The sequence below is a fragment of the Schistocerca piceifrons genome, chromosome 1, assembly GCF_021461385.2.
Source record: "Schistocerca piceifrons isolate TAMUIC-IGC-003096 chromosome 1, iqSchPice1.1, whole genome shotgun sequence".
Lineage (NCBI taxonomy): Eukaryota > Metazoa > Arthropoda > Insecta > Orthoptera > Acrididae > Schistocerca > Schistocerca piceifrons.
Genome location: NC_060138.1, coordinates 914,312,942 through 914,329,306, shown reverse-complemented (window position 1 = coordinate 914,329,306; position 16,365 = coordinate 914,312,942). Strand labels below are relative to the sequence as shown.

The window sequence follows — 16,365 nt, the reverse complement described above, 5'->3', positions numbered from 1 at the left end:
TCTGTGCATTTGTTAACTGATCTTTCCTTGTTTCCTAATTAAAACATTTAAAAGCAGAATGTATGTCTACAGTTATAGTACATAAAGACTTATAGATTAATTCTGATGAATGGTCTTGAAAATGGGAGTGGGGATTTGATTTCTCAGTGCTAGAAAGAGCAAAGGAGCCATAAATCTGTTAGTTTAAATCTGTACTCCAAGTCAAGGATGCCCATAACCAGGGACAAGGGAGACCACATCATCTCTCTTCTCACTGTAATGTAGTAATGTTAACACACACTGACATTCACAAAATTTATTCCACACTACCTGTTGGCTGTCGATTGTCATTTATCACAAGCTGTACTCTTTCTTGAGCTACAAGTGTACTGCAGTTCTGGGCAAAGTAATGCAAAACAAATTTATCTGATGCAACTTCCAGACCTGGAATTAGAAAATAAGTCTTAATTAAGCAAAGAGAACACATTTTAACTTCCTGTTAACAAAATCACAGCATAGTTGGTCAAACTGAACTTTTATTTTGATAGATTTGTTAGTGTAAACACTTTGCTAGATTTAGTAACCATTGATCCACAGAATTAAGAAGTTCATTCCACACTCATCAACTACGTCCCTTTGCATTTTCATCCAATAAATGAGCAGTAACATCTAAAATATCACAGTTTTACATTTCTTGTATTCAGGATGAGAAGCTTGCTTGCTGTACAAGAGAAAGTCTTGAGTATTTGACGGCTTGGCCAGCCAGGAGAAGTAAGGTAAGGAAGGACACAATTTAAAGTCCTACAAACACTGAGGGCATTAGAGATGGAGGACTATCTCAGGCTGTGTCAGGATAGTGAAGGAAATCAGCTGTGCCTTTTCAAGGGAGCTGTTCAAACAACTGTCTGAAGTGACAATCACTGAAAACCCAAATCATGAAGGCCAGACTTTAATTTGAATTGTCTTCCCAAATGCAAGACCAGTATGATGATTACTGCACAGCCTCACCCAGTTTGGCCAGCCATAGTTATTAAGTGAGCAGACAAGGTGGGTTAAGGCAGGCAAGGATGTAGAATCCAAACATGACTAGGATTATTATCATAAAAAATAACATTTCAGTTATGAGAGCTTACAAAATTAATACCAAATGAACTACTATAACCGTCTGATCATATGATGTGTCATATGGAAGCTAGCATCAGTGAATATCCCAATAAGTTAGAGTTCCAGTCATTCGTGTGTATAAAGTATTCAAGATGAATTCATTAATGTGCCAACACTATTGACTTAGCAGTAGTTTTATCATAATTGCAAGATGAAGCTAAACATTGTAAGCCATGTTGGCAATGCTGATCAGGGATTACACCAGACTTGCCACTCATTTCCCCTTCTTCACAATGGCCTAAAGTATTCTCTCAAGTGCCACCACCTGTGGTGTAAACTGTCTGTCTTTTGTGCCATTTATAACTCATTCAGTCACATCAGATGTCAATAGGAAGAAAAGAGGATAATGTCAAGGAAGAATGTAATATTGAGGTAATCCTTACTGCAAATAAACCTAAAATTGAGGAAAATTTAGCATTGATTTTATGGGTTTTTCACAGGGGCTACAAATTTATATGGTGTAGAATCACAAAATGTAAAATCAGGGAATATAAAATCTATGTTCCACTGAAGTTATCCCAATTGATGGTTGGATGATTAGTGTCCTACAATGATTACAGCATAACAGGAACTTGTGTACTATTTAACTGAGGCTCTTTCTAACATTTCCAGTTCAATCAGGAGGTGAGCAGCAGTTTATAGAAGGGTCTAATTATAATTTTATACCAAAACTATCTCACATGGAATTTCACTTTCTATCCATGTAGACTCAAGTTTGTTTACTGCAGCAAATACACCATCACTTCCCATTAGTGTATCCTTTGAATACAGGTTTAAACTTCCACCAAAAATCTCGCTGCTGTCAACTTTGGTTACTAACAAGATTTCTGTATTATGTGAGTTTCACTGTTTTTTAAAAGAGCCTCAAATTCTGGCACTATCGCAAATGCTTTGGTAGTTTACTCCTGGGACAGAAATACTCTCACTTGTAGGTGACCTTCCTTTCGATCTTGCATTGATACCTCTGGGTTTTCTACAGCTATTGTTGCCTGAACTGAATGAAAGTTGTCAAAAAATAAAATAAAATAAATATCCAACCTTGTGACCTTGTGAGCATCCCACACGCAACTATCTGGTTAGCAGCCTCTGATGTGTAGTACACACTTGATCCTTTTAGGGGAACCCTACAGTTCTGAACCCTATAGCTCAAATATAAAAAGTCACAACGTAACTTGTCACAGTACCTGTGCAGTCTGGTTGAAGTCTTACACTTATCTCAGACCTAGGGGACCACAATCCATTTTGGAGCTTTGGTGAAGCTCCACAAGGAGCACTAATATTCTCAACCTTCTCTTCCAGTCACTAGCATGATCAAAGTACAACCTGCAAGTCCAGTCCACAGGCTCTTTTTTCCCCCCACATGAACCACAGTCTGCAGTTGGTTCCACCACGTTCCTTAGTGATTACCAGAATACCCTCTTCAATATGTTGAATGGGTTACCCAGGCACACTGAGTGCACATAGTGTTCCGTCTTATCTTTGATACTATTTCAATATGAGGTTCTGATATTTACCATACATTTGAACTGCAGATGATTAATAGACCCCTATCTTTTACGTTTGACTTCCCTTGACGTGGGACTAAACACCATTCCGTAACATGTGAAGTGAGTCCCACTGGCTGTTTTGACCTAAGTGTAAGACAGCACCTTGTTTACCAGACACTTTGACTTGCCCCTGACACACCATTCTCAGTCAAATGGAAGAGAAGTGATAGGTCCTTTATTTTATGCAGAAGAGAACATCCACAGGAGAGGAAGAGGTTGAGATATCTCTGGTACACAACTTAGTAGTCCTCTAAACACTCGTTTGTAGCAACTTTTACTTCACTTCCTTGACAGCAGTCAGAGCAGTGTCCAGGTGATTACATACAGCAGCTAACTTATCCATGCCCGAGAATAGCATCCACAGTGGGGCTGCATTGTGTCTGGTGCACTGTATTACAGAACAGGAAACAGTAACTTTAAAGTAATATTTCTGATTCTCTTAATTTGTTGGTCTGATACACTGCAATTATCAGCAGCCCCTTACAACCTAAGCAAGTAACAGCCAAACTGAGATCTGTTTTAAAAACAAAAGTTTTGCACCATTTCCTGTTCTTGTAAACAGTTTTTAGGTTATGGCCAATAAAAAAATTCATCAATACTGTGAATTTATGAAAAATGCAAGCAATGTACACCTCAAAGGAATACTAACTGAGGTGATATTTTGTTAATAACTTGTTTAATACTGTGTTGATATTATTGTGAAAAGGTGCAAAGTGGTCAATAATTTTACTGTTTTCTTGCATAATGTATGTAAAGGTAATTAGCTTTAAATTTGAATGATTTTCATTAAATATATAACTTCAGTACAGTAGTATGTGATATCCCAGGGCATTTAAGCTTCATCAGAAAGGAGGTGAGCCTTTTTTCAGCTAGCTTTTGTTGGCATTTGTCAAAGTACCTGTCAGACCGTGGCACCAAGAAGGTTCAGTGGGTGCTTACTGGATGTTATTGTCCAGCATTCAGGCACGTGATCTGCATCAATGTTTCGTACTTATCTATGGCCATAAATCAATGATGATAAATTCCTATCACCACATACATGTATGTTATAGGGGTTACCACAGACTTTCTGTAACAGTTTCCCCTAATATGGACACACAATGTAAATGTCAAAATATAAAGGTATCAGTGCCTCATGATTTCAGTTTCCCATGTCTCTAGCACCACAATCTGCAGTGTAATGAAATGTGCTGTTATATCGTACCCATCCTGCTAATAACTTAAGCTAATGTCTAATATGGGAACAGACAATATTTCAGTCTCATGACAAACTAAACTATTCCACTCATCATTACAACAGCCATTCTGTCTTAGCTGCTTATTAGTATCTAATACCTTTGCGAACATAAATACCAAAGAACTTCCAAGATTCTGCTAGCATGTTCTTGGACAGATAAAAATCATTAATAGCAAGATGACATAACATTTTGCATCTACATAAAACGACTTGCTATGTATTAAAGTGGTGTAAAATTTACTTTAATGTTATTTGGACCTTAAATTTTTTGAATAAGATGTAAACACAAAAAGTTGTTTTATGTCAATTTCATTCCTTTCTAGGAGTATGAGGTTCCACACTGATTTAGAAATAAACACTGTAAATCAGTCTTCATAGAGTCTTTACATTGTCTTTAGTGATGATTTCTGATCCCAAAGTTATTATTTACCAACTACAAAAACACTTAGAAAAACCAATAATTTAAAATATATGTGTGTGTGCAAAAAGCACCAGAAAGTATTTAGAAACTCAATTATGCACAAGTAGTAAGTATTTCACTGCAAAAACAAACCACACTCGAGATAGCTGTCACTGGATATTTTTAACTGCCTCAAGAAAAAAGAGCATACCTACTTTTAGCAGTGAAATTTTCATCAGTTCCTTCTATGAAATGTGTTTCCTCCTGATAATCTACCCAGCTTAATGCAAGAATTCTTTTCCTCATCCGTGCTCCATTGCCAGTAATGTTCTTGTAGCTTTGAAATTTGATAGGTGTAACCTGTAAAAACAATTTTTGTCAGATTATGAATGCAGCATGCAGAGATTCCCAATAATATATTGCAGATTTATACTCACAAAATAAAAATAAGCAGTAATTACCATTAAATACTTCAGCATTATTATTTGGATCACTGATACTGATATGAGATCATATTAAAATTACTGATTAAAATGAAGTCACCTCATACTATTTGCATTATTACTACCAAAAACTTCCACAACAACATGTAAAATCATCATAGAATTTCAATTACTTCACAAAGCTTTGAAAGGATGGTTTACAATATGATAGTGGTTACTATATGTGAGTGCTCATTTCCCGAACAAGTGAGTTTCAGGCACTGTAGGTCATCTTGTAGCCTAAAACAAAGCTTCAACCACCATATCAATGTGGGTGTCTGTTGACTAGTTACCTGCCCGTGACATGATTAATCATAAGACACTTAAGGAAAGACTATAGCCTTCATCTAATAAGGCATGTCCAGCTCACATGACAATTCTTTGAAAGTTCATAATTTGACCCCTTTTAAACTCACTTGACCATAGGAGTGAGTGAGTGAGTTTCTCTGCTTCAAACTGTGCCTTTTTTCCTCAAGAATTACAGGTAAATAGTAGCTGCTCTGGCAGCTATATCATCTGCTGGTAGATGCGATTGAAACCATTATCAGTACATCTGCTACCCCAGGTGGCATCTGCAGTTATCGGACTTCAAATACAGTTTTGAAGCTGGTAATATTAGTTACTCGACACATTGTGATCAATGATCACAATGGACATTTCATGTTAATTTCAGACTAATAAATATTAGATGGGTTAAAAACTATGATACAAGAATAAGCTGGAGATCAGATTGTTATAGATACAATAATATGTAATTCATATGAAATGGGAAATAATTTAACAACAAAAAGTCAAGGATGGAATAACATTATGAAATGGATAGATCACTATTCATCATATAAAGGAGACACTGAGTAGCAGATAAGCACAACAAAAAGACTGCTCTACATTTAAGCTTTTGACCAAAAGGGTTTCTTCCTCCCTACAATAGACTGAGCTGCAAGACCTGTCTCGTACATCCTCCCACCACCACCAGTTCCAGTTTGGTCACGGAGATCTCCTGTTCCAACAAAGACAGGTCTACCTGTGAAAGTAGCCGTGTGATTTACAAACTAAGCTGCAACCACTGTACTGCTTTCTAGATGGGCATGGCAAATAAGCTGGCTAGATGGGCATGGCAAATAAGCTGGCTGTCTGCATGAGTGGCCACCAACAAACTGTGGACAAGGTTGGACCATCGAGTTGCTGAGCATGCTGCCCAACACTTCACTTCAATGACAGGTTCACAGGCTGCACCAAAACTTCCAAAACTAGTTTTTCTGAATTCCACAGGTGGGAACCACCTGAAATATATTCTACATTCCTGTAGGTCACCTGACCACAAACTTAACTAGTGCCTGTCCTCCACATCTCCTCTGTATCTTTAGCAGCAATCTAACCATTCATAATATTGATGGGAAACTGTTTAGGTAAATTTGTTCTGTTCACTTACAAAATTTTTCTTTTTCCACTAGTTGAGTCTTTAGAGGCAGTTTACTAGTAGGCTTTTTTGTATGAGGGGCAGGAGTTTACAATTTATGTTCAAAATTAAGACTACCTTATAAGTCAGTTTATACCCACTAATGTGTTCTTGATAAAAAAAGTTTATCAGATTTTAGTAGGCATCTATGATTTAAGTTGCATACTACTTGAATTCATAACCATTCTTTCCTTTGTAGACACATTTCCTTCAACAGATACCACCATAAGGTAGGGATGGATCAAGTTCTGCAACCATCTTTGATACCAATGTATGAAACTGCATGTAATGCAAAGTTTACCAAGCTCAGTCTGTCAGACTGAAAGATTATGGGAAGAATGACTCAACTGTGTCTTATGAACTTAAATAGGCCTTTGCTTGTCGTTTAATGCTACCCTTCAATGTGTAGCCTCATTTTGAGAAATACTGAATTTAATATCTAAACTATTTGATTAAAATTATCTGCACACAAATTTTTGGACATTAATATGGGCTACATGCACCTTTCATCTTTATGACTGCTTCACATTTGCTGGAGACACACAGTGATGCCTCTGAATGTCTGTGGAGGAATGGCAGTCCTGAAGAGCTGAAACCAGATGACACAGGGATATGGACAGATTTGTTTTTATCTCATCCCAAAGGTATTCCATTGGGTTCAGGTCAAGACTCCTAACATACCATCCCATTTCAGGAATGATTTCCACAAATTGCCTCCCAGATGCTGCTTTATGACAGGGTGAATTTTCATGCTAATGCAATCAATCTCTAACTTGTTCCTCTGTTGTTCACAGTACACAATACAGTGAAATGTATTCACATCCTTCTGCATTGAGCATTTTCTTAAGTGCAATAAGAGGACCACACACTAACCATGAAAAAACCCTCCTACTGTTGTTCCACCACCACCACCACCACCACCACCACCACCACCGAGGACAGGTAATGTTATTCATGCTTTCACCAAAAACAAACCATTCCATTGGATTTCCACAGGGTACAGCATGATTCACACAAAATCACTCATTTCCAGTCACCCACTGTCCACTGATCTTTATACTGCACAAACACTGCTTAGCACCTAGTACAGAAATGTGTAGCTTATGAGGAGCTGCTTGACCATTGTACCTCATTCTTTTTAACACTGTACAAAGTGTACAGTCATAGTACTAGTAGGTGGACTGCTGGTAGCACTTTGGAACTCATGATTGAATTCTTCCACTGCTTTATACATTTTTTAGGGTTCCATATCTTTATCAAAAAATGGCGGGCAGAGATATGTTGACATTTATATCAAATACTGTGGTTTACAGTCCTTTGGCAGTGTAAATAACTTAAGCTTCGAATTCAATGTAATAACAAGATATAACCATAAGTGTTACATTTTTATGCTCAAGAACTCACTCATCAAAATCCATTGATGAGCTGCCTGTGTACATGTCAGACTTAGCTGTCCATGTCAAAGTGCATGTCTGGGATCTGAGGGATCACAGAATTTGATCTCTACTAAACAATGGATTTGTCACTCCTAATTTTAATTTAGCCTAGGCTCACCAAAAGCTACATGTGGTTTAGGTTCATTGTGAAACTATAAGCCCCTTTCCCCAGTTATCCAACTAAGGGACATGCAAGTCAGTGAAGCATCTTCCAGTAGAAAGACTTTCACCAGGCCATCGAGTCATATTAAATGATGATGTTGTTGTTGTCTTCAGTCCTGAGACTGGTTTGATGCAGCTCTCCATGCTACTCTATCCAGTGCAAGCTGCTTCATCTCCCAGTACCTACTGCAGCCTACATCCTTCTGAATCTGCTTAGTGTATTCATCTCTTGGTCTCCCTCTACGATTTTTACCCTCCACACTGCCCTCCAATACTAAATTGGTGATCCCTCGATGTCTCAGAACATGTCCTACCAACCGATCCCCTCTTCTAGTCAAGTTGTGCTACAAGCTCCTCTTCTCCCCCAATTCTATTCAATACCTCATTAGTTATGTGATCTACCCATCTAATCTTCAGCATTCTTCTGTAGCACCACATTTCGAAAGCTATTCTCTTCTTGTCTAAACTATTTATCATCTACGTTTCACTTCCATACATAGCTACACTCCATACAAATACTTTCAGAAACGACTTCCTTAAATTTAAATCTATACTCCATGTTAACAAATTTTTCTTCTTCAGAAATGCTTTCCTTGCCATTGCCATTCTACATTTTGCAGCCTCTCTACTTCGACCATCATCAGTTATTTTGCTCCCCAAATAGCAATACTCATTTACTACTTTAAGTGTCTCATTTCCTAATCTAATTCCTCAGCATCACCCGATTTAACTCTACTACATTCCATTATCCTTATTTTGCTTTTGTTGATGTTCATTTTATACTCTCCTTTCATCTACATCTACATCTACATTTATACTCCGCAAGCCACCCAACGGTGTGTGGCGGAGGGCACTTTACGTGCCACTGTCATTATCTCCCTTTCCTGTTCCAGTCGCGTATTGTTCGCGGGAAGAACGACCGTCTGAAAGCCTCCGTGCGCGCTCTAATCTCTCTAATTTTACATTCGTGATCACCTCGGGAGGTATAAGTAGGGGGAAGCAATATATTCGATACCTCATCCAGAAACGCACCCTCTTGAAACCTGGCGAGCAAGCTACACCGCGATGCAGAGCGCCTCTCTTGCAGAGTCTGCCACTTGAGTTTATTAAACATCTCCGTAACGCTATCACGGTTACCAAATAACCCTGTGACAAAACGCACCGCTCTTCTTTGGATCTTCTCTATCTCCTCAGTCAGACCGATCTGGTACGGATCCCACACTGATGAGCAATACTCAAGTATAGGTCGAACGAGTGTTTTGTAAGCCACCTCCTTTGTTGATGGACTACATTTTCTAAGCACTCTCCGAATCAATCTCAACCTGGTACCCGCCTTACCAACAATTAATTTTATATGATCATTCCACTTCAAATCGTTCCGCACGCATACTCCCAGATATTTTACAGAAGTAACTGCTGCCAGTGTTTGTTCCGCCATCATATAATCATACAATAAAGGATCCTTCTTTCTATGTATTCGCAATACATTACATTTCTCTATGTTAAGGGTCAGTTGCCACTCCCTGCACCAAGTGCCTATCCGCTGCAGATCTTCCTGCATTTCGCTACAATTTTCTAATGCTGCAACTTCTCTGTATACTACAGCATCATCCGCGAAAAGCCGCATGGAACTTCTGACGCTATCTACTAGGTCATTTATATATATTGTGAAAAGCAATGGTCCCATAACACTCCCCTGTGGCACGCCAGAGGTTACTTTAACGTCTGTAGACGTCTCTCCATTGATAACATGCTGTGTTCTGTTTGCTAAAAACTCTTCAATCCAGCCACACAGCTGGTCTGATATTCCGTAGGCTCTTACTTTGTTTATCAGGCGACAGTGCGGAACTGTATCGAATGCCTTCCGGAAGTCAAGAAAAATAGCATCTACCTGGGAGCCTCTATCTAATTTTTCTGGGTCTCATGAACAAATAAAGCGAGTTGGGTCTCACACGATCGCTGTTTCCGGAATCCATGTTGATTCCTACATAGTAGATTCTGGGTTTCCAAAAACGACATGATACTCGAGCAAAAAACATGTTCTGAAATTCTACAACAGATCGACGTCAGAGATATAGGTCTATAGTTTTGCGCATCTGCTCTATGACCCTTCTTGAAGACTGGGACTATCTGTGCTCTTTTCCAATCATTTGGAACCCTCCGTTCCTCTAGAGACTTGCAGTACACGGCTGTTAGAAGGGGGGCAAGTTCTTTTGCGTACTCTGTGTAGAATTGAATTGGTATCCCGTCAGGTCCAGTGGACTTTCCTCTATTGAGTGATTCCAGTTGCTTTTCTATTCCTTTGACACTTATTTTGGTGTCAGCCATTTTTTCGTTTGTGCGAGGATTTAGACAAGTAACTGCAGTGCGGTCTTCCTCTGTGAAACAGCTTTGTTTCAATGCCATCATCACCCCGGAGTGTCTGGATATGCTGTTTCTAGCCACTTACTGATTTAACGTAAGACCAGAACTTCCTAGGATTTTCTGTCAAGTCGGTACATAGAATTTTACTTTCGAATTCACTGAACGCTTCACACATAGCCCTCCTTACGCTAACTTTGACATTGTTTAGCTTCTGTTTGTCTGAGAGGTTTTGGCTGCGTTTAAACTTGGAGTGAAGCTCTCTTTGCTTTCGCAGTAGTTTCCTAACTTTGTTGTTGTAGCAGACACTGTCCATTCCATTCAGCTGCTCTTCCAAGTCCTTTGCTGTCTCTGAGAATTACAATGTCTTCGGCGAACCTCAAAGTTATTATTTCTTCTCCATGGATTTAAATTCCTATTCAGAACTTTTATTTGCTTTATTGCTTGCTCAATATACAGATTGAATAACATCGGGGAGAGGCTACAACCCTGTCTCACTCCCTTCCCAACCACTGCTTCCCTTTCATGTCCCTCGACTCTTATAACTGCCATCTGGTTTGTGTACAATTTGTAAATAGCCTTTCGCTCCCTGTAATTTACCCCAGCCACCTTCAGAATTTGAAAGAGTATCCCAGTCAACAACATTGTCAAAAGCTTTCTCTAAGTCTACAAATGCTAGAAATGTATGTTTGCCTTTCCTTAATCTTTCTTCTAAAATAAGTCGTAGGGTCAGTATTGCCTCACATGTTCCAACATTTCTACGGAATCCAAACTGATCTTCCCCAAGGTCAGCTTCTACCAGTTTTTCCATTTGTCTGTAAAGAATTCGCATCTGTATTTTGCAGCTGTGACTTATTAAACTGATAGTTCAATAATTTTCACATCTGTCAACATATTTTTTCTTTGGGATTGGAATTATTACGTTCTTCTTGAAGTCTGAGAATATTTCACCTGCCTCATACATCTTGCTCACCAGATGGTAGAGTTTTGTCATGACTGGCTCTCCCAAGCCCGTCAGTAGTTCTAATGGAATGTTTTTTACCCCCGGGGCCTTGTTTCGGCTTAGGTCTTTCAGTGCTCTGTCAAACTCTTCACGCAGTATCATATCTCCCATTTCATCTTCATCTACACCCTCTTTCCTTTCCATAATATTGTCCTCAAGTACATCGACCTTGTATAGACCCTCTATATACTCCTTCCACCTTTCTGCTTTCCCTTCTTTGCTTAGAACTGGGTTTCCATCTGAGCTTTTGATATTCATACAACTGGTTCTCTTTTCTCCAAAGGTCTCTTTAATTTTCCTGTAGGCAGTATCTATCTTACCCCTCGTGAGAAAAGCCTCTACATCGTTACATTTGTCCTCTAGCCATGCCTGTTTAGCCATTTTGCACTTCCTGTCGATCTCATTTTTGATACGTTTGTATTCCTTTTTGCCTGCTTCATTTACTGCATTTTTATATTTTCTCCTTTCATCAATTAAATTCAATATTTCTTCTGTTGCCGAAGGGTTTCTACTAGCCCTCATCTTTTAACCTATTTGATCCTCTGCAGCCTTCACTATTTCATCCCTCAAAGCTACCCATTCTTCTTCTACTGTATTTCTTTCCCCCATTCCTGTCAATTGTTCCCTTATGCTCTCCCTAAAACTCTGTACAACCTCTGGTTCTTTCAGTTTATCCAGGTCCAATCTCCTTAAATTCCCATCTTTTTGCAGTTTCTGCAGTTTTAATCTACAGTTCATAACCAGTAGATTGTGGTCAGAATCCACATCTGCCCCTGGAAATGTCTTGCAATTTAAAACCTGGTTCCTAAATCTCTGTCTTACCATTATGTAAATCTATCTGATACCTTCTAGTATCTCCAGGCTTCTTCCATGTATACAATCTTCTTTAATGATTCTTGAACCAAGTGTTAGCTATGATTAAATTGTGCTCTGTGCAAAATTCTACCAGGTGGCTTCCTCTTTCATTTCTTAGCCCCAATCCATATTAACCTACTATGTTTCCTTCTCTCCCCTTTCCTACTCTCTAATTCCAGTCACCCATGACTATTAATTTTTCGTCTCCCTTCGCTACCTGAATAATTTCTTTTATCTCATCACACATTTCATCAATTTCTTCATCATCTGCCAAGCTAGTTTGCATATAAACTTCTACTTCTGTAGTAGGTTTGGGCTTCATGTATCTTGGCCACAATAATGCGTCCACTATGCTGTTTGTAGTAGCTTACCCACACTCCTATTTTTTTTATTTATTATTAAAGCAACTCCTGCGTTACCCCTATTTGATTTTGTATTTACAACCCTGTATTCAGCTAACCAAAAGTCAGGTTCCTCCTGCCACTGAACTTCACTAATTCCCACTATATCTAACTTTAACCTATCCATTTCCCTTTTTAAATTTTCTAACCTACCTGCCCGATTAAGGGATCTGACATTCCACGCTCCCATCTGTAGAACGCCAGTATCCTTTCTCCTGATAACGACATATTAAATAATAAAAATAACAACAACAACAACAAACAACATTAATTAACAATAACAAATAACAATAATAAGCCCCGTGGAGGCCCGGGAAAAGAATAGGCCTCCGGTATGTTCTGCCCGTCGTAAAAGGCGATGAAAAGAACAAACCACTAATAGGGCTAACCCCCCTTTTAGTGTTATTAGTTGGTTCAGGACAAAACCAAAGAAGCCTCGGACAAGCGCCGTCGTGGTCGGGGACGACGTTTGAACCTTATGCCCGCCCACAATGGTAACGACACTGCTAGCCAGCTGGAAAATGATTCACACCCAAATAGAGGTGTTTTGCAGGATATGCTTCCTGCAACCACCCTAGAAGGAAAACAAAGACAGAGGATGAGATGGTCAGATGAAGTTAATCGACACCTCGTGTTCTGTTATTACCAAGCAACAAACCTAGGAACCAACACAACTGGATACAGATCACAAGTATACACAACATTTATTATCAGATACCCAGAATTAAAATTTTTAACAGAACAACGACTAGCTGATCAGATCCGTGTAATAATAAAAAATAACAGGATACCCCAGTCAGAATTAGAAAACATCAAACAACAAGTACAACAAATACTGGAACAAAATAATGTGCAATCAGAAGAAGAAAATACAGTAATGGACTCAAACATCCCAGAGCAAACAAACAAAGAACAACATGCATCAATTAAACAATCAGAGGGAAACAAAATCTTAAGACAGCCACCAGAACAAGCACAAATAGAACTCGAAGTAACACACGTTAGATATAGAAGAAATATTTCAGCTGACATATATAGAATACAAAGACACAAATACAGACATTAGACCATTCTTGCATAGACCGGCAAATAACCCACAAGTCGAAACAATAAAAACTATCAACACAATCATACACAACAAAATAAATGAAAACACAACTATGGAAGAGTTACAACTACTGGTTTATATAGGAGCACTCACTACACTAAATATACACACTAGGCAGAGATCAGAACCAACCAACACACAGAAGAAACCCACAAAACCAGCATGGCAACACAGGCTACAGATCAGAATAGAAAAACTGAGAAAAGACATCGGACAGCTAACACAATTTATAAGAAATGAAATGTCAGAATAAAAAAAAACGAAGAAGGTTAGGTAAAAATCTCACAACAAGAAGCGATAGAGGAGTTAGATGAAAAGAAGCAGAAATTACAAGCATTGGCCAAATGACTTAGAAGATACAAAAAAAGTGAAAATAGAAGGAAACAAAATCAAACATTCAACACAAACCAAAAGAAATTTTACCAGACAATAGATAACACACACACACACATTAAAATAGACAATCCACCAAACATAACAGACATGGAACACTTCTGGAACAACATATGGTCAAACCCGGTACGACATACAGGCATGCACGGTGGAAACAAGCAGAAACAGACACATAGAAGGTGATACCACAAATGCCTGAAGTGATAATTTTGCAACACGAAGTCACCCAAGCAATTAATTCTACTCACAATTGGAAAGCCCCTGGAAAAGATAAAATAAATTTCTGATTAAAGAAATTCACCTCAACACATTTACATCTAACTAAATTATTTAACAATATGAACATAATAGAGGGAAACATTCCACATGGGAAAATATATATAAAAACAAAGATGATGTGACTTACCAAACGAAAGCACTGGCAGGTCGTTGGTTGCAAAAGCTTGAATTTTGTGTGTATCGACCTGCCAGTGCTTTTGTTTGGTAAGTCACATCTTTGTTTTTAGATACAAATTATTTAACAATTACATTGCAGACCCATACACATTCCCTGATACACTTACACATGGAATTACTTATCTGAAACCTAAAGATCAAGCAGACACAGCAAACCCAGCTAAATATCGCCCCATAACATGCCTACCAACCATATACAAAATATTAACTTCAGTCATTACACAGAAATTAATGACACACACAACACAGAACAAAATTATAAATGAAGAACAAAAAGGCTGTTGCAAAGGAGCACGAGGATTTTTTTTTTGTGGTTTTAGGGCGCACAACTTCAACGGTCATTAGCGCCCAGACTACGTTAGGAATGCACCGCGAGTCACAAGTTTAAAACAGCAACGAAATGGAAAACACGATAAAAGACAGACTGACAGGCATAGGATTAAAAAAAAGAAAACAGCATAATCAAATGTCCTGAGAGGGGGTCGTCAAATTGATAAAATGAAGAAAGCGAGCAGCTGCTCGTGGGTCATCCGCTAAAATGGCTTCTAAAGGACATGGCAGGCCAAGATCAAGATGCAGTGTGTTAAAATCCGGACAGGACGTTAAAATGTGGCGGACCTTCAGCAATTGCCCACATGGGCAGAACGGCGCCGGTGCAGCCGTCAGCAGATGGCGATGGCTGAACCGGCAGTGTCCAATTCGTAACCGGGCCAAAACTACCTCCTCCCGCCGAGAAGGGCGTGACGAGGACGTCCAAGCCACGGGAAGAGGTTTCAAGGCCCGAAGTTTGTTGTCTGTAAGTGCAGCCCAATCGGCATGCCACAGCGATAAAATGCGCCGACAAATGACCCTGCTACAATCTGACGAAGGGACACAACAAGAAGCTGTCCGAGGCTGGAGGACCGCAGCCTTGGCCGCGGCATCTGCAGCTTCGTTCCCAGGGATACCGACATGGCCAGGAACCCACATAAAGCTAACCGGAGAACCGACGTCCACCAGCTGCTGAAGACAGCGTTGGATCCGGTGCACGAAAGGGTGAACCGGGTACGGATCACTGAGGCTCTGGATAGCACTCAGGGAATCGGAGCAGATGACATATGCAGAATGTCGGTGGCGGCAGATGTAAAGAACAGCCTGGTAGAGGGCGAAGAGCTCAGCTGTGAAGACCGAACAATGGCCATGGAGCCGGTATTTGAAACTTTGTGCCCCGACAATAAAAGAACACCCGACCCCGTCATTGGTCTTAGAGCCATCTGTATAAATGAAGGTCATATTAATGAACTTCGAACGAAGTTCGACAAAATGGGAGTGGTAGACTGAACCGGGGGTAACCTCCTTCGGGAGCGAACAGAGGTCAAGGTGGACGCAAACCTGAGCCTGGAGCCAAGGTGGCGTGTGGCTCTTGCCCACTCGAAAGGTTGCAGGGAGTGAAAAATTAAGGTGTTGAAGGAGGCGACGAAAGCGAACTCCAGGGGGTAGAAGGGCAGGGACATACAACCCGTATTGATGGTCGAGAGAGTCATCAAAAAAGAAATGATAAGACGGGTGGTCGGGCATTGACAGTAGCCGACAGGCATACCGACAAAGCAGTATATCGCGCCGGTAGGTGAGTGGCAACTCACCAGCATCAGCATGAAGACTCTCGACGGGACTTGTATAAAACGCTCCGATCGCAAGTCGTAAACCCCGATGTTGTATGGAGTTGAGGCGGCGTAAGATGGATGGCCATGCAGAGGAGTATACGAAGCTCCCATAATCCAGCTTGGAGCGGATGATCGATTGATATAGGCGAAGTAGGACGGTACGATCCGCTCCCCACGACATACCGCTGAGAACACGGAGGACATTTAGAGAACGGGTACAACGGGCAGACAAATATGACATGTGGAGACCAAATAAGTTTCCTGTCAAATGTAAGGCCT

The 16,365-nt window shown here is 39.8% G+C and overlaps 1 protein-coding gene across 1 annotated transcript in view; it reads right to left on the bottom strand.

Moving 5' to 3' along the window:
- Positions 1-16,365, bottom strand: part of LOC124709304 — a 195,664-nt gene that overhangs the window by 46,265 nt on the left and 133,034 nt on the right. Inside the window, exons 5-6 of the mRNA XM_047240829.1 lie at positions 4,543-4,687; positions 310-423 (exon numbers count right to left, since the gene is read on the bottom strand). Coding sequence (XP_047096785.1) covers positions 310-423; positions 4,543-4,687 — 259 coding nt within the window. The remainder of the gene's footprint in view (positions 1-309; positions 424-4,542; positions 4,688-16,365) is intronic.